This window comes from Lepidochelys kempii, chromosome 19, assembly GCF_965140285.1.
Source record: "Lepidochelys kempii isolate rLepKem1 chromosome 19, rLepKem1.hap1, whole genome shotgun sequence".
NCBI classification, from domain to species: domain Eukaryota; kingdom Metazoa; phylum Chordata; order Testudines; family Cheloniidae; genus Lepidochelys; species Lepidochelys kempii.
The window spans coordinates 10,348,323-10,373,809 of NC_136398.1; the positions used below are offsets into that span (position 1 = coordinate 10,348,323).

Here is a 25,487-nt window from a genome sequence, read left to right on the forward strand (position 1 = left end):
AGAGAACCGTAGCTCCCAAATGGAACAGGGGTTGTGCTGGGAATCACTGGCTTGACACCAACCAGCTTGTTTCACACCAGCCACGCAACAGTGGGGAGTTTTCAATCATTACTGCCTGCAGCACCATTCAAATGGCAACTTAGATGTAGAAAGCTCCAGATTTCACATCAGACTGAAAGGCTCCTAGCAACCCCTGACCTAACAAGGGGGATTTAAATCCCTCCCTCTCCCCAAACCAACCACCTTCCAATCCAACAATCGGGTCTCAATGGAGCCCCACTGCCACTAGGAAGTGTCTTGCAAAGAGGAGAAAGAAGGGTCTGGCACCAATTCTTACCACACCCCCATACCTTTGAAAAAGTGTATGACAAGGTAGTTACCCTACAAGCAGCCACACTCCCTCGTCTAATGACAAGGCTAGAGAGACATGGGAGTTCCTTTGATTGACCATCTCCCTCCCATCCCCTCCCCACCCCAAAAAAGGAGCGCGACAGCAGGTGCAGGAGCAGGACTTTGCAAACTAGCTACGAGATGAGTAACTGACTTTAAAAAGGCAAAACTGGTCCTTCAAGTCAGAGGGTCAGGAGAACTAAAAGCTCTGACCCCCCCCCGCCCCCCGCTTCATGAGGGTGTGGCTCCTCCAGATGGATTAAATGAGTACAAGATTTGGGGATGGGGGGGAGAAGAGAGACACTGTAGAGAAGATTCGCCTCAGTTCTGTAGAATTGTCATTGACAGTGTCTTCCCTTTATTAACTCCCCCACACACATTTCCCTGCACACAGACAGCTCCCAAGAGGCTACTTTATTTACACAGACCCTCATTGCTCCCCAGACACCAGGCTGCATTAAATCAACCAGGGAAAAAAGATATACAGACTTAACACAATTGGTTAGTCTCTAAGGTGCCACAAGTCCTCCTTTTCTTTTTGCAAATACAGACTAACACGGCTGCTACTCTGAAATCTGTCATTAACACAATGGTCAACCAAAAGAGAAACTTCTAGCTGGACCATTGCTGTCTGCCAGCTGCAGGGCACTACACACGCCCTTCTCTCCCAGACCCTTCAGCAAAGGATGTGCTTAAAATCTGCTTCAGGCTGAAATTTAAAAGCATAATTAAATAGGGAGCAATTAAAAAAAACCAAAAAACAGGTTTGCCAGTTTCAGGAATTGTTTTACACCTCTAACACCCACTGGTTTTTTTCACTCGGAGTTTTAAGATGCATACATTGTCAGGCACCATTGGCATAAATGGCTGTATAAACAGTTGTAAAAGTCTGCTGTTGCATCTGGGCAGCAGCCATGGGCAGCTCTTCCTGAAACTGCCTCATCATAGGTGCTATATGGAACCAGTTTGTTCCAGCAGTAGGCGCCAGGCTACGTTGTCACGTAAATGTGCATTTAAAAAAGCAAACTTATCCAAATACATATTTACAAACTAGTTCAGAAGCCAAGAGTCAGCAAGGCCCATCAAATGTAGTATGTAAAATATTACGTATTTACAGTCAGTCTCTGTTTGCCAGGAGTCAGGTCCTCACATGAACAAGTGGGAGGGCTTTTTCAAATTTACATTTCATTGCTTTAAAAACAAAGCCTAAGGAAATACAATCGAACTCACCAAAACTTCAGTGGCCCCCGCATTGCCAGACCATCCCTCTGAGCCCACCAAAGGCCCAAACGTGGAACACAGCGCCACAAGAAAACACAGGCAAATGTGGAAGAAGCTTCGAAGTGATGTGGGATCAGTTATTTAGCCTAAATATCATTGCCGAGTCAACACTGATTCATGAGCCAGCGTTTCTGATGTTTCAAGTGATATGATTGAATCTGTATTTTTTAAAAGCAAGTAATTTACAAGAACAGCAAGTAGGTCTGAGTGGGACTTAAATGTGGCTCAGGTGAATGGTATGTTTCAAAGGGGTTCTGTCCACAACTGGCAGCTATATAAGCCCTACTTAGTGAAGTGAGGAACCAAAAGCTACAAATCTTTGAAAAGCACAGGAGGCAAACACAGGCTCTAGAGTCCCAACCTACAAGCTCAAGACACCTTTCCTTTGCTGAAGCACAGAAGTGCGGCATACACCAGGGCAAGAGCCCACCTTTGCCACTGTCTGTCTCTAGTAACACTGGACACCGGTTTCACTGCTGGTTAATTCCACCAACGAGCATTTCCTATTCCCCTGCTAAGGCACCGAGGTGTATAAACAAATCTCACAGCTGGTGTGTTTACTTTCTGATAACGAGCCAGTGGAGATGCCAATGAGGTGCAGCCCTCAGGCTTCTGCAAAGCTGCAGCCCTCAAGGTCACCCAGTTTGGTGCCTTTAGGGTGGCCACAGCTTCTAGGAAAGAGGCTGAGCACACTGAACACCCCTGTGCGAAGGGGGGTGAGAGTCACATTTACACAGCAATAATCAGTTCCCTACATATACTTCATGGAGAGTTCCCCCAAAAAGCCCTTCTCCCTCCCTTTAAAGGCAACAGCAAAGTTTTCCAGGGAGCATTTCTAAGGAGCATTTAAGATCCCAAACACACAGGCAGAGTTACAGGGAGGACTGATTTGTAATTTTAAAAAAAGTCTGGTCTTTCACTTACCTGCTAAGACCCAAGGTCAGGGCTTTCTCCAGCAGTTCACATGATCACCAAGGGCTATGTAAGCCTTGGCAGGTGAGTGAGGGAAAAGCTGATTGGCAAATGAGTTATAAATCAACACCTTTGTCTATTTAATACCTCATGTCAGTGGTTCTCACCAGACTGGCAGTGATTTAAAGTTGTTACTCAATGGTTGCATGATAACCTGAGAGACAAGAGTTGGGTCGCAGTCCAGTTAGTCTCGTCAACAAGTTGTCCACATTGTAGTTAGCATTAAATGGCTTGGTTGCTTTGTTGGCACCCACTACAAAGAGGCCAAGGATTAAACGAACCCTGAAGGCTGAACTACCCTCTCTTTTCTGAGGTGGTCCCTCCAGGACAGGTGTAAGGCACTTTGTCAAGAAAGCTTGTCTGGCTACTGTGCCTAGAGGACTCAGCCTCTGGGACAATCAAGGCCAGCAACGGTAAGTAGACATCTGGGATCTTAAACAGGTGTTCTTACAGCCTTGGAGTTCACCTCAACAGAATTGCTACAAATGTAAAGACATTCCTATCATCAACAAAGCTACACAACATACATTAACATCTACAGTACCAGAAGGGCAAAAACTGTACAGCTGACTCTTGGAGCTGGGCAACAGCTGGATGTCTGATTGGGTACTAAAACTGCACTCCAAGAGTGGAAGTTCCCACAAAGGCAGAACATATTCCGTTTGTCAGTATCCCCTTGTCCATCTTCTGTTCCCAGAACTCATGTCCCACTGTCTGAATAAGTTCACTAGATTCATGGTCCATTTCCTCAAGGTTCTGTTATGATCCCCCCCACACAGAAAAATAATCCAATGCACCCCACAGATTGAGGGGCAAGTTGAACTTTAACAAGGGAAAAAGAGAACTGAAGAAAATAAAGTGGCATAGCATGTTCTATATGAAAAGAGATGAGGAACTCTGTTTGCTGTAAGGCCCAGTGACCTCTCCCACCACAGAGTCCTGCCTTGGTCCATTATTCTAACAGTAAACCTGAAGCAGCGGTGCTCCAGACGAATCAGTCTCTGTGTCCTGGTAGGAGGAAGCTCTGCTCATTGGAGACCCTTGGAAAAAAAAGGGGGGGGGGGAATAAGTTCAAATAAAATGGCACAGACTGCAGCAGCAAAATCCTCAGGAGCTACACAGATACAGCTGCCATGAAGGGGCTTACGTATGGCGAGGGAAGAGAAAGCAGCTGACGCCCTCAGGCAGGGAACAGCCCAGAGTATCAGAGGCAACTTTCAGAAGAGATCCTGTCACTTCACACACACAGGGGAACTAGCAGCTCAGCCTACGGCCGCTCTCTGATGCAAAACATTAAAAGCAATATGGGAGAGGAACAGAGCCCAAGGCATCTGCTGGTAAATAATTCGCCCCCGCTGCTTCACTTCACTGTAAGTTACCCTCAGGCTGAAGTCAAAATCCCATCCTAACTATGCTTTCACTTCCCTTCAAACTTTGTCAAGAGATTTGGGGACTGAAAACCCTCAGGCTTGGTCTCAGGCCCCAGGAGAAAAGAGTGTGTGTGTACGTACATACGTACTAGCCTGGGTCCTCCCAATGAAGGAAATGGCCTCTATTCAACAAGTGCCGCATCCCAAAGTCACAATGGAAGCTGGAAGAGCTGTAGCCTTTGCTTTCTCACTATGACAGAGACAGAGGTGTTACCTGCAGCGCTGAACCGCCTCATGTTCCTGGCTATCACATCTGCTGTGGTTTCCTCTGATATCTGCACAGCCAAATCTGGAAAGAGAATTCAGAAGTGCTGAGAGGGGAGAGACTGAAGGTGTATATGGTGCCATGAGCAGACAAACCTGCCAGCAACATATAAAGTTCTCTCCCAACAGCCAATATCACTTGCATGTATCCAGCTGAGTATCAGGACTAAGCTCACTACTTCTTTATTCTTTAGGTTTAAGAAACATTCTTGTGCCTCTGACAACTATTGAAATACAATAAAGCAACAGCAACCCTATAACTAAGTAACCAGCGAGCCCAAAAATAGAATAGTCTTACTTCTTCCCCATCACATCCAACAATATTTGCTTCTTCAAGAGCCCTAAGACAGCGCGCCTTGTGGCATGTCCTGGAGGTGAGCAGTTTCAGGTACTCGGACAGGGGGTGCACATTCCAAAGAAAGAGGCCCTCCCACTCTGTCAGCAGCTCCCCCTTTTCTTTTAGGGTTAGGCAGCACTTGAGATACTTGCAGGTAACTAACACCTAAGAGAAGAACGATAGGGGACAAGCTAGTGACCGGCCTCAATGTGCAGTTCAGAAGTCTGGAAGTGGATACTGTTACGTTACTGGACTCTAAGTTAAGGAGGAGAGTAGGGGAAGGAAAGGCTTTCCGGAAATGGAATGAAAGATTAGAAAATTAACATGGTGAAACCCCACCATACACACCCAGCCAGTTTTCCAAGACTGTTGATAAACAATTGTTTCAGATTTGTTACTAGATTGGGAAAGTTCCTTCATGCTACGGGCAGAGAAACTGAGATTCCTTTGGCTTGAGAATGAGACACGGGGAAGAAAGCGTCAGGAGGTGAACATTATCCAAGAACAACATTGGCCAAGCTTAATTAAGAAGGCCAGCTTACTAGCCTTAGTGGAAGTGCTCTGGCATGTGCCGGATCTGATCATCCCAGTGACCTGAGTTTGACTCATGGCCTTGCTTCCTAAGATGGGGTTAGGGAGGAGAGCCAGGACTAGCACAGAACCAGCATCACCAGCCCCTTATATCACTGAGCACAAACCCCTCTGGCAGAGTAAAGTATGGTGAGTCATCAAGAAGGATACTAGCTGCAAAGTGGGTTCTCAGGGACTTGGACAGTATTAAGTGGCTATCTTCAGGATTTAGAAGGGGAATAAGGATCCCCCTAACTCAGGAAAATAACCTTGATGCTACAGTTCAGTTTCCAACTCCACTCCCTGCAAACTCCAAAGTAGGAGCCTCACAAGACCAGGGTTTCCATATCCCAAGGTGAACCCAGCTCTCAAACACAGGGAGCTGAGCTGCAAAGCTAGTGTGGACAAGGGACTTGCACATACCGTCTTGGCTGGGGATTAGGGACTCCAGCATGGTTTCATTGCCGCTGTCCGGTGGGTTTCCTCTGCTCATCTTCTCCTCGTGGCTCTTGGTGGCAGGAATGGAAATGGGGGGCCGGACCCTGCTCTTCCGGGTGCTGATGCGTATAATGCCGCGGACTAGCCTGCACTCAGCATCCTGCTCATCCAGGTTGTAGTCCTGAGTGATGCTATTAATCAGGTCTGAGATCTTGTTGGTCTTCTCCAGGAAGACTGTGTCCGATGTGCACTTGGCCAGCTCATCAATCTGGTGGACGCTGAAGAGCTCTGTCAGTTTCTTGAAGATCAAGACATCAATCTCTTTGCTAGACATAGAGCTGCTCAACTCACTGAGATCCAGATCAGACTCATGGAAGGAATAATACTCCTCCGAGCTCCGGTGGCTGCTGGGGAGTGGTGGCTTTTCTATGCTGTTTCTGAAGGTCTTCTCTGGCAGGGGCTCTTTGTAGCACGAATCTGCATCTGTATGGTTGCCAGGGCTCCGGTTCGGATAGACAGGGATCCCCTTCAGTTTCACATCTGGGTAGCTGAAGCTGCTCCCCATGGTATTCTTTTTGATCTGGTTCCCATTCTTTTCAACAGGGGAGATGTTGGCAGGGCTGTTGCTAGGCACACGTCCATTTTGCTCTCTGTTTCTTCCATCATCAGTTGAAGTCTCCGTGTGACCCATGCAGGGGATGTGAATGCTGCAATTCTTAAAGCAGCCCCCACAGGCCACTATACAGCAGAGAACAGCCTTGGAGGCGTTCCAGGCCTGAGACAAAGAAAGACAGCACAAGCTCTGGGTCTGGGGAGCCTCTGCTGTGCCAGAAATAAAGGTAATTGTTTCTGCCTCCCTCCCGTTGGAGTCTTTGAGGTCAGCTTTGCGGGCTCTCCTGTCCCGTGCTTGCTGTGCCAGCTTGCGGCTCTGTTTGAGTTCAGGTGTGGATTTGCTAAACACCTCCAGGCTGATGTCACACTCTTTGGATGGGTTGATCCTTTGGGGCACAGCATCCTGGTGGGATAGGTTCATTCGGTGCTTGCTGATTATTTCTTGGGGGTGTCTTGTTCTCCTGCCCAGCATGGCTCACCACCTCAGGCACCTGAAGAACAAGGTCTCATGTCAAATTTAGAGCCATTGTCACAGTAACTTTGTCTCCAGCCAGCGTCTAAGAATCATCAGAGAAGGACGACACCTGGATCATCTAGCCCAGTGGTTCTCAAACTGTGGGTGTGGACCCCATAGTGGGTTGTGACCTGTTTTAATGGGGTCACCAGGGCTGGCATTAGACTTGCTGGGGTCTGGGGCTAAAGCTGAAGCCTGAGGGCTTCAAGCCCTGGGCGGCAAGGCTCAGGCTTCGGCCTGTGGAGACAGGGCTCAGGTTACTGGCCCCCCACCAAGGGCTGAAGCCCTCAGGCTTTGACCCCACCACCCTAGGCAGTGAGACTCAGGCAGGCTCAGGCTTCGGTCCCCTCTCCTGGGGTCATGTAGTAATTTTTGTTGTCAGAACAGGGTCATGGTGCAATGAAGTTTGAGAACCACTGCCCAACCCCTGACCAGGGCAATGTTCCCTGCAGTACTTTTACTAGTGCTTTAAACATCAAGTTTTAAGTGCCTTCCAAAAGGAAGCAGGAAGTCAGAAAAGCCACTTATTTTTTAAAATGCTACTTTTAGCGGCATCAGAGTCACTATAACCTTCAGAAGATGCTTCCCCAGCATAAATGGAAGGAGATTCAGACTCTGAAGTTGTTCAGAAGGCGGGTGGTCCCTGGGTTTAGCAGGCCAATGCTTGAGCCACTGAGCTATCCCTCCCCTCATCTTTGGAAGCTTTTAAAAATGAGTTGGACAAACACCTGTCAGGGATGGACTAGGTTTACTTGGTCCTTCCTCAGTGCAGGGGGATGGACTTGATGGCCCCTCAAGGTCCCTTCCAGCCCTACATTTCTATGATTCTAATATCAAATATTTGCTCCGTATATAGGTACTTATAGGTATTGGGATCAAGTCACCCCTTAGCCTTCTCTTTGTTAAGCTAAACAGATTGAGCTCCATGAGTCTATCGCTATAAGGCATGCTTTTCAATCCTTTAATCATTTTTGCAGATCTCTTCAGAACCCTCTGTATTATGTATCAACATCCTTCTTATAATGTAGACACCAGAACTGGACACAGTATTCCAACAGTGGTCACACCAGTGTCAAATACAAAGGTAATATAACCTCTCTACTCCTACCCTAACGAGGGCGACCACTGCCACTTTTTAAAAGTAGCCCTGCCAAAGTAACTGACATGGGGACTGGGAGTGCTTGGCAGATATTTATACATTGGGGATAAGCTTCCCTAGCCTCCGTGCCACTGTTTTCCATGGACATTTTGGCTTCGTTAGCCTTGGCTGATACTTATGTATCTTGCAGTGTTGTAGCTGGGTTGGTCCCAGGATATAAAAGAGACAAGGTGAGTGAGGCAGTATCTTTTACTGGACCACCTTCTGTTGGTGAAAGAGACGTGCTTTTGAGCGACACAGAGCTCTTCTTCAGGCCATCTGGTCTCACCTATGTATTTTATAAGATTAACACACACCCTGAGAGTTCCCCTTCCCTGACTCCTAGACATTTTAAATATAAAAACTCAGATAGCACCTTCTGAAAAAGAGGATAAGCACCCCCAGCTCGCATTGCCTTCACCGGGAGCTGTGGGTGCTCGGCACTGTTGAGTCAGGCCACCAGCTTTTGCTCAATTTCATCAAGTTTTCATGCACCAAAAAACCCATCTGAGCTGATCAAATTCTCCAAGTGGAGAGCCATTACTGGTCAGCAGGAAGACAGATTAGTCATAATACAGAGGTCATGTTAAAAGAATGACATATATCCAAAGCCCATAAAGTAATGGTCATTTATATAGCGCTTAGTATCCTGAGGTTTCAAAGTGTCTTATAAAGTGGGTATTATTGCCACTGTAGAAGAAAAAATATCTGAGGCACAGCAGTTAAATGACTTATCTAAGGTTGTGCAAAATACAGTGTCAGGGATAGAACCTATCTCCTGCTCACATCCTGTGCTCAATCCATTAGATCACAGCTGCACACTGTATTCACCACAAGATCACAAGTTTAAGACTATAAAGACTTCTCAACCAACACAGATATCAAACTATAGTCAAAGCCCAACTACCAGGATTCCAAAGACGTGTTCCCTTTGACCGTAAGCCCAGATGCTAAATTGTAACCAGCTGCATAACAATGGCAAATAAATATTTGGGTTAAAACCCACTTGCCAAATTGACACTGACAATGAAGTTGGTAGCCTTCTTCCTCCTCAAGCATCAATCTTATTTGAACCAACAAGATCCTTCTAAAGAGGTTAAGCATCCATTTCAGAAGAATGGTATTTGTGAGTAGTTGGAACTTCTAATTATCCAGGGTTTAAGATCTTCCTTGTTGAGAGGGAGAGGAAATCTCCTTCAAAATCAGTTATAAGAACGAGCTGAATTATCAAGTATTAAGGGGTCGCAGTGTTAGTCTGTATCCACAAAAACAACAAGGAGTCTGGTGGCACCTTAAAGACTACTTGGGCATAAGTTTTCATGGGTAGAAAACCACTTCTTCAGTTGCATGCATCTGAAGAAGTGGTTTTTTACCCAGGAAAGCTTATGCCAAATAAATCGGTTAGTCTTTAAGGTGCCACCGGACTCCTTGTTATTTTAGCTGAATTATCGAAACCAGTAAGCCAATAACCAGGCTGGCCACAGCTTTGACTCATCCCTATCTAGTACTGGAGGATTTGGAAACACTGGATAAAAGGGGGCCTTTCAGAACATCCAAACTGCTGTATTTCAAATTTAATCCTTTCTTGATTTCTAATGTGACCTGCATCCAAACACACAACCCTCAATAGCTTTTACAGTTTCTTCAAAAACCACACTGCTGCCAGGGTTCAAACCTGCCTTACAGTGGTTTTGCTGACAGTAGATTGCGCCTCAGGACATCCAGGTTCTATTCCCAGCTCTACCACTTATTTGCTGGGCAATCTGGGGCAAGTCACTTTGCTGCTGTGCCTTAGTTTCCCCTCCCACCTCACATCTGTCTTGTCTATTTAGATCAAAAGCTCGTCTCTCACTATACATTTGTACATTAGCACAATGGAGTTGCCAATCTCAGTTGGCGATCCTAGACACCACTGTTGTACAAATCATAATAAACTGTTCATTCTCCTGAAGATTCACTACAGACAAATTTCAGAGTAGCAGCCGTGTTAGTCTGTAGTCGCAAAAAGAAAAGGAGTACTTGTGGCACCTTAGAGACTAACCAATTTATTTGAGCATGAGCTTTCGTGAGCTACAGCTCACTTCATCGGATGCAGTGAACTGTAGCTCACGAAAGCTTATGCTCAAATAAATTGGTTAGTCTCTAAGGTGCCACAAGTCCTCCTTGTCTTTTTGCGACTACAGACAAAGTTATTTTCACATAAACGGAGGTACATCTACCTCTGACACAAACACCTTGGGCGTTCCCAACAACACAGCACACTGCTACTTTTTAAAAACTTAACTAAAAATATTTTCCAAAGAAAGAGTAACAGACGTGCATCTAGTGTAACGATGGCACTGTAGGTACTGGGTCCGCAGCAGCTCTTTCAGAGGACAGGACATGAAGTGGCAACGGCTGCACTGGCGTTTGTGGTTCCAGTCAATCACACGCTCCCTAGGAAGCTGATCACATTTCTTGAACACACACACACACACCAGATCTGTCATCCCACATGGAGCCCAGGACCCTCCCAAGCCCAGCAACACACAGGGAGCACAACATGCGTGTCCCCCCCGCCCCCAGAGCGAGCGGGCTGGGGGAGGCAGGGAGGGGGACACAGAGTGCTTGGGTGAATGTCACACCATCAAACAGGCAGCCTGCTGGGGGGGTGTGTGGGGGGTGTTGGAGAAGGGCCGTCACAAGGAGCGGAGACCGATTCCGTGGGGAGGGGGGCGGAGAGCTCCCCCTGCCTCAAGGCAGCGAGGAATCCGCGGCTTTGGATCTCCCGAGGCCGGTGGGTTACACCCTCTGGTCCGCGGACCCCTGCGGGGCTGCGCACGGTGCCTACGATCTCCACAGGGGGCCCGCACACGACACCCAACCGCTGCCCGCGGCACACAAACCCCTAGCCACCGAGCAGAGGCGGGAGAACCCCGCCCCGGCTCCCCGGGCCCCCGCTCCCCCCGCGCGGGGTCTGAACGGCCCCCCGGGGCGGCCCCCGCCGGCGGGGTCTCTGAGGTGGGTCTGGGGCGCCCCCCCGCAGCGTGTCGGGGGGGAGCGACCTGGGCAGGGCGGGGCCTGCTCCCCCCGCACGCGGGGGGGGGCTCCCCAAGCGGGCCCCCTCCCGCCGTGGGGGGGTCGCTGGCCAGGCCCGGCCCTGGAGTTACCTGTGCCGAGCCAGGTGAACGGCGTCCGGCCCCTCCCTCACCTGAGCCAGGTGAGACCATGTGACCCGCCGCTACGGGCTGCCGCTCGGGACACGCTTCTCGAAGAGGCGAAGCTCCTCCCCCCGCTGCGGACGAGGGCCCAGGGACTGAGCTCCTGGGCCCTGCACCCAGCCTCTCGCCCCCGCCCCGCCCCGCCGGTGACCTCCCGCTTCTCCGGGCCGGACCCTCCCAGGCACGGACCCCGGGATCCCCAGCCACTGATTTCTTCCCGCTCTGGGACTGACCCCCCCAGACACTGACCCCCCCGGGACCCCCAAACGGGACTGACTCCCCCCGCCATTCCTCCCGGACACTGACCCGCACCGGGACCCCCAAACGGGAGTGGCCCCCCCAGACACTGACACCCCCTGGGACCCCTAACCGGGACTGACCCCCCCATTCCTCCCAGACACTGACCCCCATCGGGATCCCCAAACGGGAGTGACCTCCCCAGACACTGACACCCGCTGGGACCCCTAACCGGGACTGACTCCCCCAGACACTGACACCCCCAGGACCCCCAACTGGGACTGACCCCCCCCAAACACTGACCCCCCCTGGGATCCTTAACAGGGACTGATCCCCCCCCAGACACTGACACCCCTGGGGACCCTCAAATGGGACTGACACACCCCCCAACTCCGCCCGGACACTGACACACCCTAGGACCCCAACCGGGACTGACTCCTCCCAATCATTGCTCCTGCCCCCCTCCAAGGAGTGTCCACCAAACCCTCCTCTCACCCTTCCCCCCCAATTTCTGCAGCTACTGACTCCCCTCCAGGAATTACCCCCCACCCCGAGATCCCTTCACCCACTGACCCCCAGTTCCGGAGCTCTTCCCCTGAGTCCTACTGCTCTCCCAAGTACCAGGCTTCACAAGGCCTCATCCGGGACTCCCCTATAGTTCGTATCTGAACACTGAAACTATTGGATGTACAGACCATGCGTGCAAAACGGAGTCTGGCCTAATGGTTATTGCAGGGGAGTGAGTCAGGACTCCTGGGTTCTACACCTGACTCTAATCTCTTGTGTGGGCTTGGGCAACCCACATCCCCGCTCTATGCCTCAGTTTACCTATCCCTGAAATGGGGATAATGATACTGACCACCTTACGGGGAAGCTTAATTAATTAAGATTTGTAACAGGCTTTGAGATCTTGAGGCGGGAGAAGCTGCAGAAAAGCAAAGCACTAGAATGAAGAAATAAGTGGTAGCCCACACTGAGGTGTGTTGGCCAGTAGGTGGCAGCCTTGACCTCCAGTAATTATTCTTTTTCACCTGTAGTTCAAACAAGATCCAGAAATGAGACAGGCCAGTCCTTGCTTACAGACAGCTCCCCAACCTGAAGCAAATACTCACCAGCAACCACACAACAAAAACACTAACCCAGGAACCTATCCTTGCAACAAAGCCTATTGCCAACTCTGTCCACATATCTATTCAGGGGACACCATCATAGGACCTAATCACATCAGCCACTCTGTCAGAGGCTCGTTCACCTGCACATCTACCAATGTGATAGATGCCATCATGTGCCAGCAATACCCCTCTGCCATGTACATTGGCCAAGCTGGACAGTCTCTACGTAAAAGAATAAATGGACACAAATCAGACGTCAAGAATTATAACATTCAAAAACCGAACACTTCAATCTCCCTGGTCACTCGATTACAGACCTAAAAGTCGCAATACTACAACAAATAAACTTCAAAAACAGACTCCAATGAGAAACTGCTGAATTGGAATTAATTTTCAAATGACACCATTAAATTAGGCTTGAATAAAAACTGGGAGTGGATGGGTCATTACACAAAGTAAAAGGGTTGTGAGCTCAATCCTTGAGGGGGCCATTTAGGCAAAAATTGGGGATTAGTCCTGCTTTGAGCAGGGGGCTGGACTAGATGACCTCATGAGGTCCCTTCCAACCCTGATATTCTATGATTCTATTTCCCCATGCTTATTTCCCTCCCCCCGCCCACTGTTATTCACACCTTCTTGTCAACTGTTGGAAATGGGCCATCCTGATTATCACTACGAAAGGTTGTTTTTTTTCCCTGCTGATAATAGTTCACCGTAACTGATCACTTTCGTTATAGTGGGTATGGCAACACCCATTTCTTCATGTTCTCTGTGTATATATCTATCTTCCTACTGACAGGTTTCAGAGTAGCAGCCGTGTTAGTCTGTATTTGCAAAAAGAAAAGGAGTACTTGTGGCACCTTAGAGACTAACCAGTTTATTTGAGCATGAGCCCATGGTATGCATCCGATGAAGAGAGCTGTAGCTCACGAAAGCTCATGCTCAAATAAATTGGTTAGTCTCTAAGGTGCCACAAGTACTCCTTTTCTTTTTATCTTCCTACTGTATTTTCCACTGCATGCATCCGATGAAGTGGATTTTACCCCTTGAAAACTTATGCTCAAATAAATTTGTTAGTCTCTAAGGTGCCACAAGTACTCCTCGTTCTTTTTGCTGATACAGACTAACATGGCTGCCATTCTGAGAAATGGAAGTGGGTCTGGAGTTTTTTTACAGTTCTTCATCCATCGCAGCAGAGCAGAGACACTCAGAACCCCCTCTACTTTTAAATTGTCTTAGCTGATACTGTTGCCAAGATACCAGCTCCTACTGCTAATAGCAATGTCCTTGTACTTCTGCATGTGCTGACATCTGGGGGCTCAGAAACGGTGTGGGAGAGCAGAGAGGAGAAATGAATGGTGGCATTGCATATAGCAAACCAAGCAGAGGCTGGAGCAAAGTGGCAGTGTCTTGACAAAGGAAGGGAGCCGGCAGTGCCCTGATCCACTCTCAGCGACGGGTAATCTGGACTGTTATGCCCTGCCCACACTGGCACCAAATTAAATCACTTTGAAAATGGTTTACTTGGGTGGTTTAAACTGTAACCATATTAAGTTAAAGCATTTCTGCATCCACACTAGTAGTCCAAAGGGCTGGGTGTTTGGAATCCTGGGGCAAGACAAGGAATCCCGCACACCATTCTTGCTGACCTGCACTGTGCTGCTGGGCGGGAAGCAGGCCTTGAGGGCTTCCCTTGAGGGCATGGTGCTGTGCACTGAGGGACTGTCTGGGCCATCAGACTAGCATGGTTCTGTAGAGGGCCATGTAAAGCTTTGTTCACACCACAATACAAACTCAAAGCATCAGCCTGTTACAATGTAGAGAGGGAACGTTGTCTAGTGGTTAGAGCAGAGGCTTGGCATCAAGACTTTGGTTCTGTTCCTGGCTCTGTCATGAACTCCCTCCATTATACTGTGGAAATCATCTCAAATCTCTTTGCTTCAATTCACCCACGTGTAAAATGGAAATAGTATTTCCCTGTCTCAGGCTCCTAGGTGCTGCAATAATACAAATTATTAATATTTATAAAGTGCTTTGAGATCTCTGATGGGAATTGCCACAGAAGGGCAAAAGGTAAATTCATGTCTCTCTTTACACATATGTGTACAAGAACACCACCACCGCTCCCTCCCCTTCCCTTTAGAGGGGGACTTCCAAAGCCCTTTTATGAGGGCCATGCCACTGCAATATGCCAAAGCATGGTCTGCAGTGATCGCATCCTTGAGTCATGCTTTGCTGTGTGCGCACCCCACTCCGCTTTAACCCCACCTTCAAACAGGCTTCTCTCAACAGGCCTGGAAACAACAAGTACCAAGGAGACAGTTTAAAGTAATCCACACATATGAAAACACAGCACAACCAAAATGAAACTAATCAACTCAAATAACCTGCTCTGTGGGAATAACAGCCCGTCCCCCACAAGGGCAAATCTCCCTTCCTAATTACTAATATTTTAACCCTGCTGCCACACACGACCCCTTATCTAGCGAAACCCACGCTAGCCTTTTATTTATATTTTGAGATTTTTTTTAAAAAGAAGGGACCATCTTCTGGTCTCCCAGCCCCGTACGTGAAAGATAATACCACAAAATTCACTAGGCTAATGCCGAACACCCAACCCCACTCTTTGCTTGAAGCAAAAGTCCACCTCACTGACATCCACTCTTCGTGCATAGATCTCAAAGTTCTTCGCAAAAGTCATCCCTGCGTTAAAGACGGGGAAGCCAAGGCACAGAGTTTATGGCCAACATTTGCAAGAACGGCCTCCGATTTTTGGATGCTCATTTTGAGACACCGTTGAGCATGATTTTCTGGGGTGCCGAGCTCCTATGACTCCCATTGACTTCATCTGGAGTTGAGGGGTGCTCAAGTCTTGAAAACCAGGCTCACAGTGGCTGGTTCAGGGCACCCAGAAACGGAGTCGCCCGAAATCAGAGGCCACTTTTGCAAATGTTGGTGTTCAGTGATTTGCCCGGGTCACACAGCCAGTCAGCTGCAGAACCAGGAACAGATCCAGATCTCCTGACTGGACCTTGCTGCCTCCTATGGTAAACCCTGTGCCCTGAGACTTGACGATCTCAGACCATATTGGATGAAGGAGAGGAGAGGTGAGTTCCAGAATGAAGAACTCTCCTCTGAAAATGCCAGACAGCAATAGCAATCCAGGGGGACTTACATGCTTAAAGTTAAGCATGTGCTTAAATGCTTTCCTAAATCAGGGCTTTAAAGATTTGCCATTTGTTTTATCCTAGATCTAATTTCGGACCTGACTGTGCAACACTACCAGGCACACTGCTTACCGGCAGGCCCAGTTGCTTTGGAGTCAATAGCCTGGCAGTAAGTGCTATGCCCAGTAGCCAGAGTTTGCAGGTTTGGGCCTGATTGTAAGACCCATGGATGCAGTTCAGACACTTGGTAGGTGCAGTGTGCCCCTCTGGTGCTATCTAAACGATGTCAAATGGTAATAACTGCGTGTTTGCTGAGGGTCTGAGCTCACGGGAATGACAAAGGCAGGGATCAAAGCAAAGAAAAGGCAGAAATCCACACAAAGCAAAACTTGGTCAAAAGCCTCATATGCACCTCTACAAACTGCTGCTATGTGGCAGGGACGGGAATATGCAAGCTGTGGGCTTGATCCAAAGCCCTCTGAAGCGTGTGTGTGGTGGGGGGGTCATTCCTTTGGATCAGGCTCTGGGTGAGTTGCATGTCTCATGGCCTTGTCTCCACTAAACTTTTGTCTTGATCATTTCCTGCCAGAGCAGCCCCGCCTGTGGGAGCCAGGATGGGAGCCCCAGTGTAGACAGTGTTTGGGGAGATTTTGGCAAACCAGTAAAGTGCCTAAACCACTCTCGCTTGTTGCTAACAGTAGTCAAGTTAGCAGGCCGGACTGAGCCATTCTTGCTTATTGCTAAAAGTAGCCAAGTCAGCAGGTCATAAATTGGTCATGCAGCGGCCTCAGTGTAACCAAGGCAGCAGGGGAGGGGGTTTTAGGTGCCACGGACAGGGCTGCTTGTCCCCGTGCCCTTCCTGCTAGGTGTTGGAATTGCTGATGCAAATATTTTAAAAAAACAAGAAGTCTGTTTATACGTGCCCCTGGGAATGTTTGTCAGGGCCCAAAGGCATGGACACTCTGGAAAAAAAAAAAAATCTCTGGTTAACTGACGATCATAAGGTGTTTGACCTTTTAAAACTGCTTGCTTAGCAAGTTTCTTTAAGGAATATGTCATTGTATTACTAATGTATAAATAACGGGGGAAAGTTTAAGGTAATTGGACTTCTCTCAGAAGGAGCTCTTCAGGAACGCTCCCTCTGGATGCATCTTGGTCCCCACTGGCAGACAGAAGCCTGGCCAGCAGAAGGCTGTTATGGTGCCACTCGAAAGCCACACTCAGCTTCGGTAATTATCGAGGGTTGGGGGTGTTTTACTAACCTATTGCAGATGTGTGTAAGTACTTGAGACTAAGAAAGGCTTAGCTCCAAGTAAAAGCACTCTTGCATTGTCCTCTTTGTGCCAGCCATCTATAGGTTGGACGGTCGTGTCCTCCCTGATTTATTTCCTGATACCACCTGTCAAGGTTCCTCCCCCACTCTGAACTCTAGGGTACAGATGTGGGGACCTGCATGAAAAACCTCCTAAGCTTATCTTTACCAGCTTAAGTCAAAACTTCCCCAAGGTACAAAATATTCCACCCGTCGTCCTTGGATTGGCCGCTACCACCACCAAACTAATACTGGTTACTGGGGAAGAGCTGTTTGGATGCATCTTTCCCCCCAAAATACTTCCCAAAACCTTGCACCCCACTTCCTGGACAAGGTTTGGTAAAAAGCCTCACCAATTTGCCTAGGTGACTACAGACCCAGACCCTTGGATCTTAAGGACAATGAACAATCCTCCCAACACTTGCACCCCCCTTTCCTGGGAAATGTTGGATAAAAAGCCTCACCAATTTGCATAGGTGACCACAGACCCAAACCCTTGGATCTGAGAACAATGAAAAAGCATTCAGTTTCTTACAAGAAGACTTTTAATAAAAATAGAAGTAAATAGAAATGAAGAAATCCCCCCTGTAAAATCAGGATGGTAGATATCTTACAGGGTAATTAGATTCAAAAACATAGAGAACCCCTCTAGGCAAAACCTTAAGTTACAAAAAAGATACACAGACAGAAATAGTTATTCTATTCAGCACAATTCTTTTCTCAGCCATTTAAAGAAATCATAATCTAACACATACCTAGCTAGATTACTTACTAAAAGTTCTAAGACTCCATTCCTGGTCTATCCCCAGCAGAAACCAGCATATAGACAGACACAGACCCTTTGTTTCTCTCCCTCCTCCCAGCTTTTGAAAGTATCTTATCTCCTCATTGGTCATTTTGGTCAGGTGCCAGCGAGGTTACCTTTAGCTTCTTAACCCTTTACAGGTGAGAGGAGCTTTCCCCTGGCCAGGAGGGATTTCAAAGGGGTTTACCCTTCCCTTTATATTTATGACACCACCTCTCACAGAATAAACGTTACGAAGAGCTTTGGATTAAAAGAATTCCGGGTAACAACAAGGCGATGACAGCTTTCAGAGTAGCAGCTGTGTTAGTCTGTATTCGCAAAAAGAAAAGGAGGATTTGTGGCACCTTAGAGACTAACCAATTTATTTGAGCATATGCTTTTGTGAGCTACAGCATCGGATGAAGTGAGCTGTAGCTCATGAAAGCTTATGCTCAAATAAATTTGTTAGTCTCTAAGGTGCCACAAGTCCTCCTTTTCTTTTAACAAGGCGATGGTGGCTAAAAACAAGTCCCATGCAAACACAGTCCCTGCTTTCACCAGAGAGAGGAGCTTGCGGGCATTGTTGCTTTGGTTTGGTGTCGTTCGCTGCATGGTGGTGGCATGCAATTATGCACGCTGGAGACGCACTGCGCTTTCCACGGAGCAGACCTGCCAGGCAGCTTGGCTCATTCACTCTTTTTTCCTGCTGCCTTGAGTGACTCATTGGATCTCTGAATGCTGATGACTCACCAGCCTGGAGTGTAGGGGTGGCGGATGCTTAGTTCTGCTCCAGGGTTCGGGGAAAGGAGAGAAGTGATGGGGTGCAGAGCACTTCATACTCAAAGCCTATCCCGGGACAGCTGGCTGGCAAGGGTCTGAGAAGAATGAGGCTGACATTTGTGGAACACCAAAGCACCCTGCCCAGCAGCAGCTGTGACTGACACGGGATTGTGTGAGATGCACCAGCCAGGCTGCTAGAAGGAGAGAGAGAGAGAAATCAGATCACAATGTGCTGTTAGTACCAGGCGGCTGGTTCCTTTTCAAAAGAGCACAGAGACTTTGGGTGGATCTGTTGAAGCCGCGGCAATGGGAGTATGGTGCTTCACTCCCGCTCATGTCGTTTTGCTGGCTGGGGTTTGATTTGTGTGCAATTCAAAGCGCTGCCTGGAAACGTGTTGCCTTTTTCCTCGTCAGGTGTCCAGAGTGCCGGTCAAGAGAGCGAAAATACCTCCCGGGCATTATTAATTTATTATTCTTGCATTATTAGAGACGGGCCCATGAAGTTCAAACTTCCCCTGAGTTCAGGGCTGTTGGGCTCTGGCATTTCACTTTGGCTCCAGCTCTATTTAAAAATACCTGGACACTGGTTTTCATTTGCTCATAAGATTCCTCCAACCTGAGCAGTCACCTTCTAAACTGGAAGTGCTCTGGGCTTTATTTGGAATAAGGATATGCATTGAATCCAGCTGATCTTCACTGCAGCTCCGGGGAATATGCAGTGCTTTAGCGATGGACACAGCTCAGGTTGGTTCCTTCCAAGTTTATGACCAACATTCTCCACTCTTCTCCCCAGTGCAAAGGCTGTCATGTTAGCGCTGGGCATTGAGCAGACTCTTAAGCCTAGTGACAGCAGGAACGTGGCCTGGGTAGGAAGAGAAGCTCAGTTTGCTGCTGAGCACTGTTCTGCGTCACGGTGTGGGCAAGGAAGCTGCATTAGTCAGCAGCACGGAGGCGAATGCATCAGACAGAACTGCCTAGCTCGCAGCACGCAAGGCACCTGCTGACATCAGGCCTGTTCATCAGGGTCTGTGCAGTGCATGGCCTGAGCTCCCAGAAGACTGAGGCTTTTAAAAGTGCTTGAAAGCATCTTTAGCGGAGGTCAGGCGTGCTGCTAATTTTAATGTCTGTTCTTTTCATTGCTACCAACTCTGGCACGGTCCTTACTCCTTCTGGAGCTCCGGGTGCTGGAGGAGGACTTTGAACATGCTCCAGTTTATGCCAGGACGTTTCAGTGACCCCAGACACCCCTGACAATAATTCCATACCATGGTCACTCATGGCGGGCGGGGGAAGGGTCACAGGATTCACCCCAGGAGCTGCACATGAGCAATATTCCAGCAGCGCATCCACATTTCCTCTTTATCAGGAGCAATTTGCCCTCCACTAGTCTGTTTCTAGCTGAGGGTCTCAAAGCCCTTTGCAAAGATTAACAAGTTAATCCTCACAGTTCCTGTCCATCCTCAGATCCAGTGTCATTATCCCTGTTTTAGATGAGTTCACAGAAGCACAAAGAGGGAAAGGGACATGCCCAAGGTCATGCAGTGAGTCAGCAGCACAGCTGAGAATGAACCCAAGCAGCCTGACTCCAAGTCATGTGCTCTAGGGTGACCAGATGTCCCGATTGTATAGGGACAGTCCCGATATTTGGGGCTTTTTCTTATATAGGGACCTATTACCCCCCACCCCCTGTCCCAATTTTTCACATTTGATATCTGGTCACCCTAATGTGCTCTAACCACTAGATGTGATTTTTCTCTGCTCTCTTCTTTAGCTGGATCAGGGTCTGTGGGGTAGAGGGGAAAGCTGCAGCTCCTAGATTCCCCATACTGGCACCAGTGACGCATGGGAAAAGCTCCTGGGCAACTGGGGAAGTGATAGTAATCACATTAATTAATTCATGAAGGTTATATTATTCTGCACTTCTAAAGAGTCCACCAGCCACCAGCTTTTAAATGGTTGGCAGATAGTAAGGGCCAGCCCATGGCTCTCTGGATTGTCTTCACTGCAGTGTTAGCTCCTGGTATAACTCCAGGGTAGCCCTGAACCCGCCTCCCATTCCCACACAACAATCACCAGCTCGAGGTAGGTGGTGTATTAAACTCAAGCTAACTGGGCATCGGGAGGTTGAAGCTCCAGTATGCCGATGCTCCAGCTAGTAATGCAGCGTGAGGGCATGAGGAAGCCAGAGGGACCAGACCAGCCAACCCCATCCTTGGGGTCAGCTTGGCAAAGAGAAGCCCAGGAACACGCTGCTTTCAGCAAGAACTGAAGGGCCAGTACACCCCCTCTCTGTTTCCCTCTCTCTCCCCAGGTCCATTAGTGTCCTAGGTGAAGCCAAAACTTTATTAGGGCCCTCAGTAAAGCTGAAAACCAGGCACCCCTAGTAATTTTCTTCTTGTTCCATTCCCATTCTCCCTCCTCCCAGCCCATCCTGGGCCCTATCAGCCAAGTTGTCCTCCCCCCCATGGGCATATCTCATGTTGCTGAGATATCTCATGTTGCTGAGATACTGCAACGGACGCCTCTATTCACAGTTCCCAAATGTGCTCCCAGGATCCTTTGCACCTGCTGGCAATGGCAGAGGGGTGCCGGGTGCAGATTACTGAGCAGGAACCTGGACTCCTGCTTGGACAGGGGACCAGGATGTGCAGACGGAGAAGATCAGGTCAGACAGGAGAGGGTCCTCGTAAAGCACAGCGACTGGCTCAGCCTCTGCCAAAGGCTGTCTCCGCCCCACCCCATCTGTAATAACACAACTTAGTCCTTCTGTGGGGCTCCCATGTGAGGAGTACACACATCAGCAAAGCCTCTCAACCTGGTCAGGGGTGGGGCAGTCCTGTTTTCCCCAGTTTACAGATGATTTAACTGAGGTTAAGTAACTTACCCAAGGTTACACACAGCAAGTCAGTGGCAAAGCTAGAAGTAGGACACAGGTCTCCTGACACCCAGCCTCCAGCTGTAACCAGCAGATAACATTGCCTTCTCCCCACGCACCCCCCCTTGAGCTGGTTCTGCTGTGGAAGGAGGGAAACAGGGTTTGTCCCATGCTGCTCATGATCACCCCCCGCCCCAATTCCTTCATGTGCACACAACAGAGACAAAATCTGCCCAATACCTAAAGCTTTACCTCTAATTCCTTGTGGGCATGAGCCCCCCCTTTGGCAGCATGCAGCTGCAGTCCACTGACTGAGGCAGGGTGTCTCATGCCCATGCCAGGCCCACAGGCCTCGCAGAGAGGATGTCAGACTCTGAAGCAGAGAGAAGCACAGTGTCCTTCCTAGTGCAGAGATGGCAAGGATGCTGGAGTTACCTTTGCCCCCGGGGTTAAATGGGTGAAGAGGGTGAACCAGGGTATGCCAAGGGAAGCAGAGGCAGCGTGGATGCATCAGAGCACCAGGAACAGCTGGGCTATTGCTGAATCACGGAACGCTAAAAGCAGATTAAATGTGTTCTCTCCAAATGCCTAGTCTCCACAGTACAATCTGTTTGAAACAAATCAGGACTCAGACTAGCCTGGAAAATATCCTGCCTGGAACATGAACTCCAGAGGGTGATGGGAGAGACAGGCCACAGCAGGGGAGGAAGGGATGTATCTATGTTTGAAATGGGTTTGCCCCCAGGTCTGACCATGACACCCCCAAACATTTCAGGGAAGCCGTAATCCTGTGGCATGGCCCCATCTCTTATCTGTATGAATGTGTCACCAATGGAGGTGGGGGGAGGGAAGGTGTGCACATTAGAGCATGTGGACACCAGTGTGCAAGGGGGGATTGTGTGTCTTGTTTCTGTCCTGTCTGTTGGAGGGTGTATGGTAGGTTGTGTGTATGAATGGTTGCAAATTGCTCTCAGGTGTTTTTCTAAATGTCTGCCATGTGTCTATCTCAGTGGTTCTCAAATTTTTGTACTGGTAATCCCTTTCACATAGAAAGCCTTTGAGTGCAACTCCTTCTTATAAATTAAAAACACTTTTTATATATTTAACACCATTATAATTGCTGGAGGCAAAGCAGGGTTTGGGATGGAGGCTCACAGCTCGCGACCCTCCATGTAAGAACCTTGTGGCCCCCTGAGGGTCCCGACCCCCAGTTTGAGAACCCCTGGTCTATCTATTGCTATGGGCAGTTGCTCCTGTGGCTTCTTGCAAGCTGAAAAATTAAAGTCTTACTACCAGGGAGGCAGTGAATAGGACCTAGGACTGGGAGTCAATATGCCCAGCCCTATTCCCCACTCTGCTACTGACTCTCTGTAACAAGGTGGCTCACCACTGGAGGGCTCGGGCTAACCAGTCCTGATCACAGAATGAGCTATCCCCTGGAAGAGCTCAAGGTGATTGCCCTAGAAAGAGAAGCAGGAGGCTGCAGTGGAGGGAAGGAGAGAGAAATACGTACATACTTCCTCAGCCCTGGTCTACACTAGGACTTTAGGTCGAATTTAGCAGCATTAAATCGATGTAAACCTTCACCCATCCACACGATGAAGCCCTTTATTTCGACTTAAAGGGCTCTTAAAATCGATTTCCTTACTCCACCCCTGACAAGTGGATTAGCGCTTAAATTGGCCTTGCCGGCTCGAATTTGGGGTACTGTGGACACAATTTGACGGTATTGGCCTCCGGGAGCTATCCCAGAGTGCTCCATTGTGACTGCTCTGGACAGCACTCTCAACTCAGATGCACTAGCCAGGTAGACAAGAAAAGAACCGCGAACTTTTGAATCTCATTTCCTGTTTGGCCAGCGTGGCAAGCTGCAGGTGACCATGCAGAACTCATCAGCAGAGGTGACCATGATGGAGTCCCAGAATCGCAAAAGAGCTCCAGCATGGACTGAACGGGAGGTACGGGATCTGATCGCTGTATGGGGAGAGGAATCCATGCTATCAGAACTCCGTTCCAGTTTTCGAAATGCCAAAACCTTTGTCAAAATCTCCCAGGGCATGAAGGACAGAGGCCATAACAGGGACCCGAAGCAGTGCCGCGTGAAACTGAAGGAGCTGAGGCAAGCCTACCAGAAAACCAGAGAGGCGAACGGCCGCTCCAGGTCAGAGCCCCAAACATGCCGCTTCTATGATGAGCTGCATGCCATTTTAGGGGGTTCAGCCACCACTACCCCAGCCGTGTTGTTTGACTCCTTCAACGGAGATGGAGGCAATACGGAAGCAGGTTTTGGGGACGAAGAAGATGATGATGATGAGGTTGTAGATAGCTCACAGCAAGCAAATGGAGAAACCGGTTTTCCCGACAGCCAGGAACTGTTTCTCACCCTGGACCTGGAGCCAGTACCCCCCAAACCCACCCAAGGCTGCCTCCTGGACCCAGCAGGCGGAGAAGGGACCTCCAGTGAGTGTACCTTTTAAAATACTATACATGGTTTAAAAGCAAGCATGTGAAAGGATTAATTTGCCCTGGCATTCGCGGCTCTCCTGGATGTACTCCCAAAGCCTTTGCAAAAGGTTTCTGGGGAGGGCAGCCTTATTGCGTCCTTCATGGTAGGACACTTTACCACTCCAGGCCAGTAACACATACTCAGGAATCATTGTACAACAAAGCATTGCAGTGTATGTTTGCTGGCGTTCAAACAAACATCCATTCTTTATCTCTCTGTGTTATCCTCAGGAGAGTGAGATATAATTCATGGTCACCTGGTTGAAATAGAGTGCTTTTCTTCAGGGGACACTCAGAGGAGCCCATTCCTGCTGGGCTGTTTGCCTGTGGCTAAACAGAAATGTTCCCCGCTGTTAGCCACAGGGAGGGGGGAGGGTTGAGGGGGTAGCCACGCGGTGGGGGGAGGCAAAATGTGACCTTGTAACGAAAGCACATGTGCTATGTATGTAATGTTAACAGCAAGGTTTACCCTGGAAGAGTGTAGCCACTGTTTTATAAAATGTGTCTTTTTAAATACCGCTGTCCCTTTTTTTTTCTCCACCAGCTGCATGTGTTTCAATGATCACAGGATCTTCTCCTTCCCAGAGGCTAGTGAAGCTTAGAAAGAAAAAAAAATGCACTCAAGATGAAATGTTCTCCGAGCTCATGCTGTCCTCCCACACTGACAGAGCACAGACGAATGCGTGGAGGCAAATAATGTCAGAGTGCAGGAAAGCACAAAATGACCGGGAGGAGAAGTGGCGGGCTGAAGAGAGTAAATGGCGGGCTGAAGAGAGTAAGTGGTGGGCTGAAGAGAGGGCTGAAGCTCAAATGTGGCAGCAGCGTGATGAGAGGAGGCAGAATTCAATGCTGAGGCTGCTGGAGGACCAAACCAGTATGCTCCAGTGTATGGTTGAGCTGCAGCAAAGGCAGCTGGAGCACAGACTGCCACTACAGCCCCTGTGTAACCAACTGCCCTCCCCCCCAAGTTCCATAGCCTCCACACCCAGACGCCCAAGAACGCGGTGGGGGGGCCACCGGCCAACCAGCCACTCCGCCACAGAGGATTGCCCAAAAAAAAGAAGGCTGGCATTCAATAAATTTTAAAGTTGTAAACTTTTAAAGTGCTGTGTGGCATTTTCGTTCCCTCCTCCACCACCCCTCCTGGGCTACCTTGGTAGTCATCCCGCTATTTGTGTGATGAATGAATAAAGAATGCATGAATGTGAAGCAACAATGACTTTATTGCCTCTGCAAGCGGTGATCGAAGGGAGGAGGGGAGGGTGGTTAGCTTACAGGGAAGTAGAGTGAACCAAGGGGCGGGGGGTTTCATCAAGGAGAAACAAACAGAACTTTCACACCATAGCTTGGCCAGTCATGAAACTGGTTTTCAAAGCTTCTCTGATGCGTATCGCGCCCTCCTGTGCTCTTCTAACCGCCCTGGTGTCTGGCTGCGTGTAACCAGCAGCCAGGCGATTTGCCTCAACCTCCCACCCTGCCATAAATGTCTCCCCCTTACTTTCACAGATATTGTGGAGCACACAGCAAGCAGTAATAACAGTGGGAATATTGGTTTCGCTGAGGTCTAAG

The 25,487-nt window shown here is 48.8% G+C and overlaps 2 protein-coding genes across 5 annotated transcripts; one reads left to right on the forward strand and one right to left on the reverse strand.

Moving 5' to 3' along the window:
* Window positions 1-488: 488 nt before the first annotated feature.
* KDF1 (keratinocyte differentiation factor 1) lies at window positions 489-11,213 on the reverse strand. Of its 4 annotated transcripts, none has more exons than XM_073317843.2 (4): window positions 11,096-11,161; window positions 5,668-6,785; window positions 4,288-4,362; window positions 489-3,683 (listed from the first exon to the last, which is right to left on the reverse strand). In XM_073317843.2, the coding sequence occupies exons 2-4, from the start codon at window positions 6,764-6,766 to the stop codon at window positions 3,601-3,603; spliced, it is 1,257 nt and encodes a 418-aa protein (XP_073173944.1). In that variant the 5' UTR covers window positions 6,767-6,785; window positions 11,096-11,161; the 3' UTR covers window positions 489-3,600. The 4 variants fall into 4 exon arrangements, with proteins under 4 accessions (XP_073173944.1, XP_073173945.1, XP_073173943.1 ...); XM_073317842.1 differs by lacking the exon at window positions 489-3,683 and adding an exon at window positions 4,636-4,839 and having other exon boundaries at window positions 11,137-11,213; XM_073317841.1 differs by lacking the exon at window positions 489-3,683 and adding an exon at window positions 4,636-4,839.
* Window positions 11,214-23,324: 12,111 nt separating this feature from the next.
* Window positions 23,325-25,020, forward strand: LOC144929556 (uncharacterized). Its single transcript, XM_078849444.1, has 2 exons — window positions 23,325-23,873; window positions 24,463-25,020. The coding sequence occupies exons 1-2, from the start codon at window positions 23,408-23,410 to the stop codon at window positions 25,002-25,004; spliced, it is 1,008 nt and encodes a 335-aa protein (XP_078705570.1). The 5' UTR covers window positions 23,325-23,407; the 3' UTR covers window positions 25,005-25,020.
* Window positions 25,021-25,487: the final 467 nt, after the last annotated feature.

Bases quoted from the DNA above. Each gene is read 5' to 3' on its own strand.
- KDF1 (XM_073317842.1), bottom strand. From the start codon at position 6,766: ATGCTGGGCAGGAGAACAAGACACCCCCAAGAAATAATCAGCAAGCAC. The intron at 4,840-5,667 runs GTATGTGCAAGT...TTCTTCTCTTAG, and splicing joins CCTAATCCCCAGCCAAGACG to GTGTTAGTTACCTGCAAGTA.
- LOC144929556 (XM_078849444.1), top strand. From the start codon at position 23,408: ATGCTATCAGAACTCCGTTCCAGTTTTCGAAATGCCAAAACCTTTGTC. The intron at 23,874-24,462 runs GTGAGTGTACCT...TTTCTCCACCAG, and splicing joins AGGCGGAGAAGGGACCTCCA to CTGCATGTGTTTCAATGATC.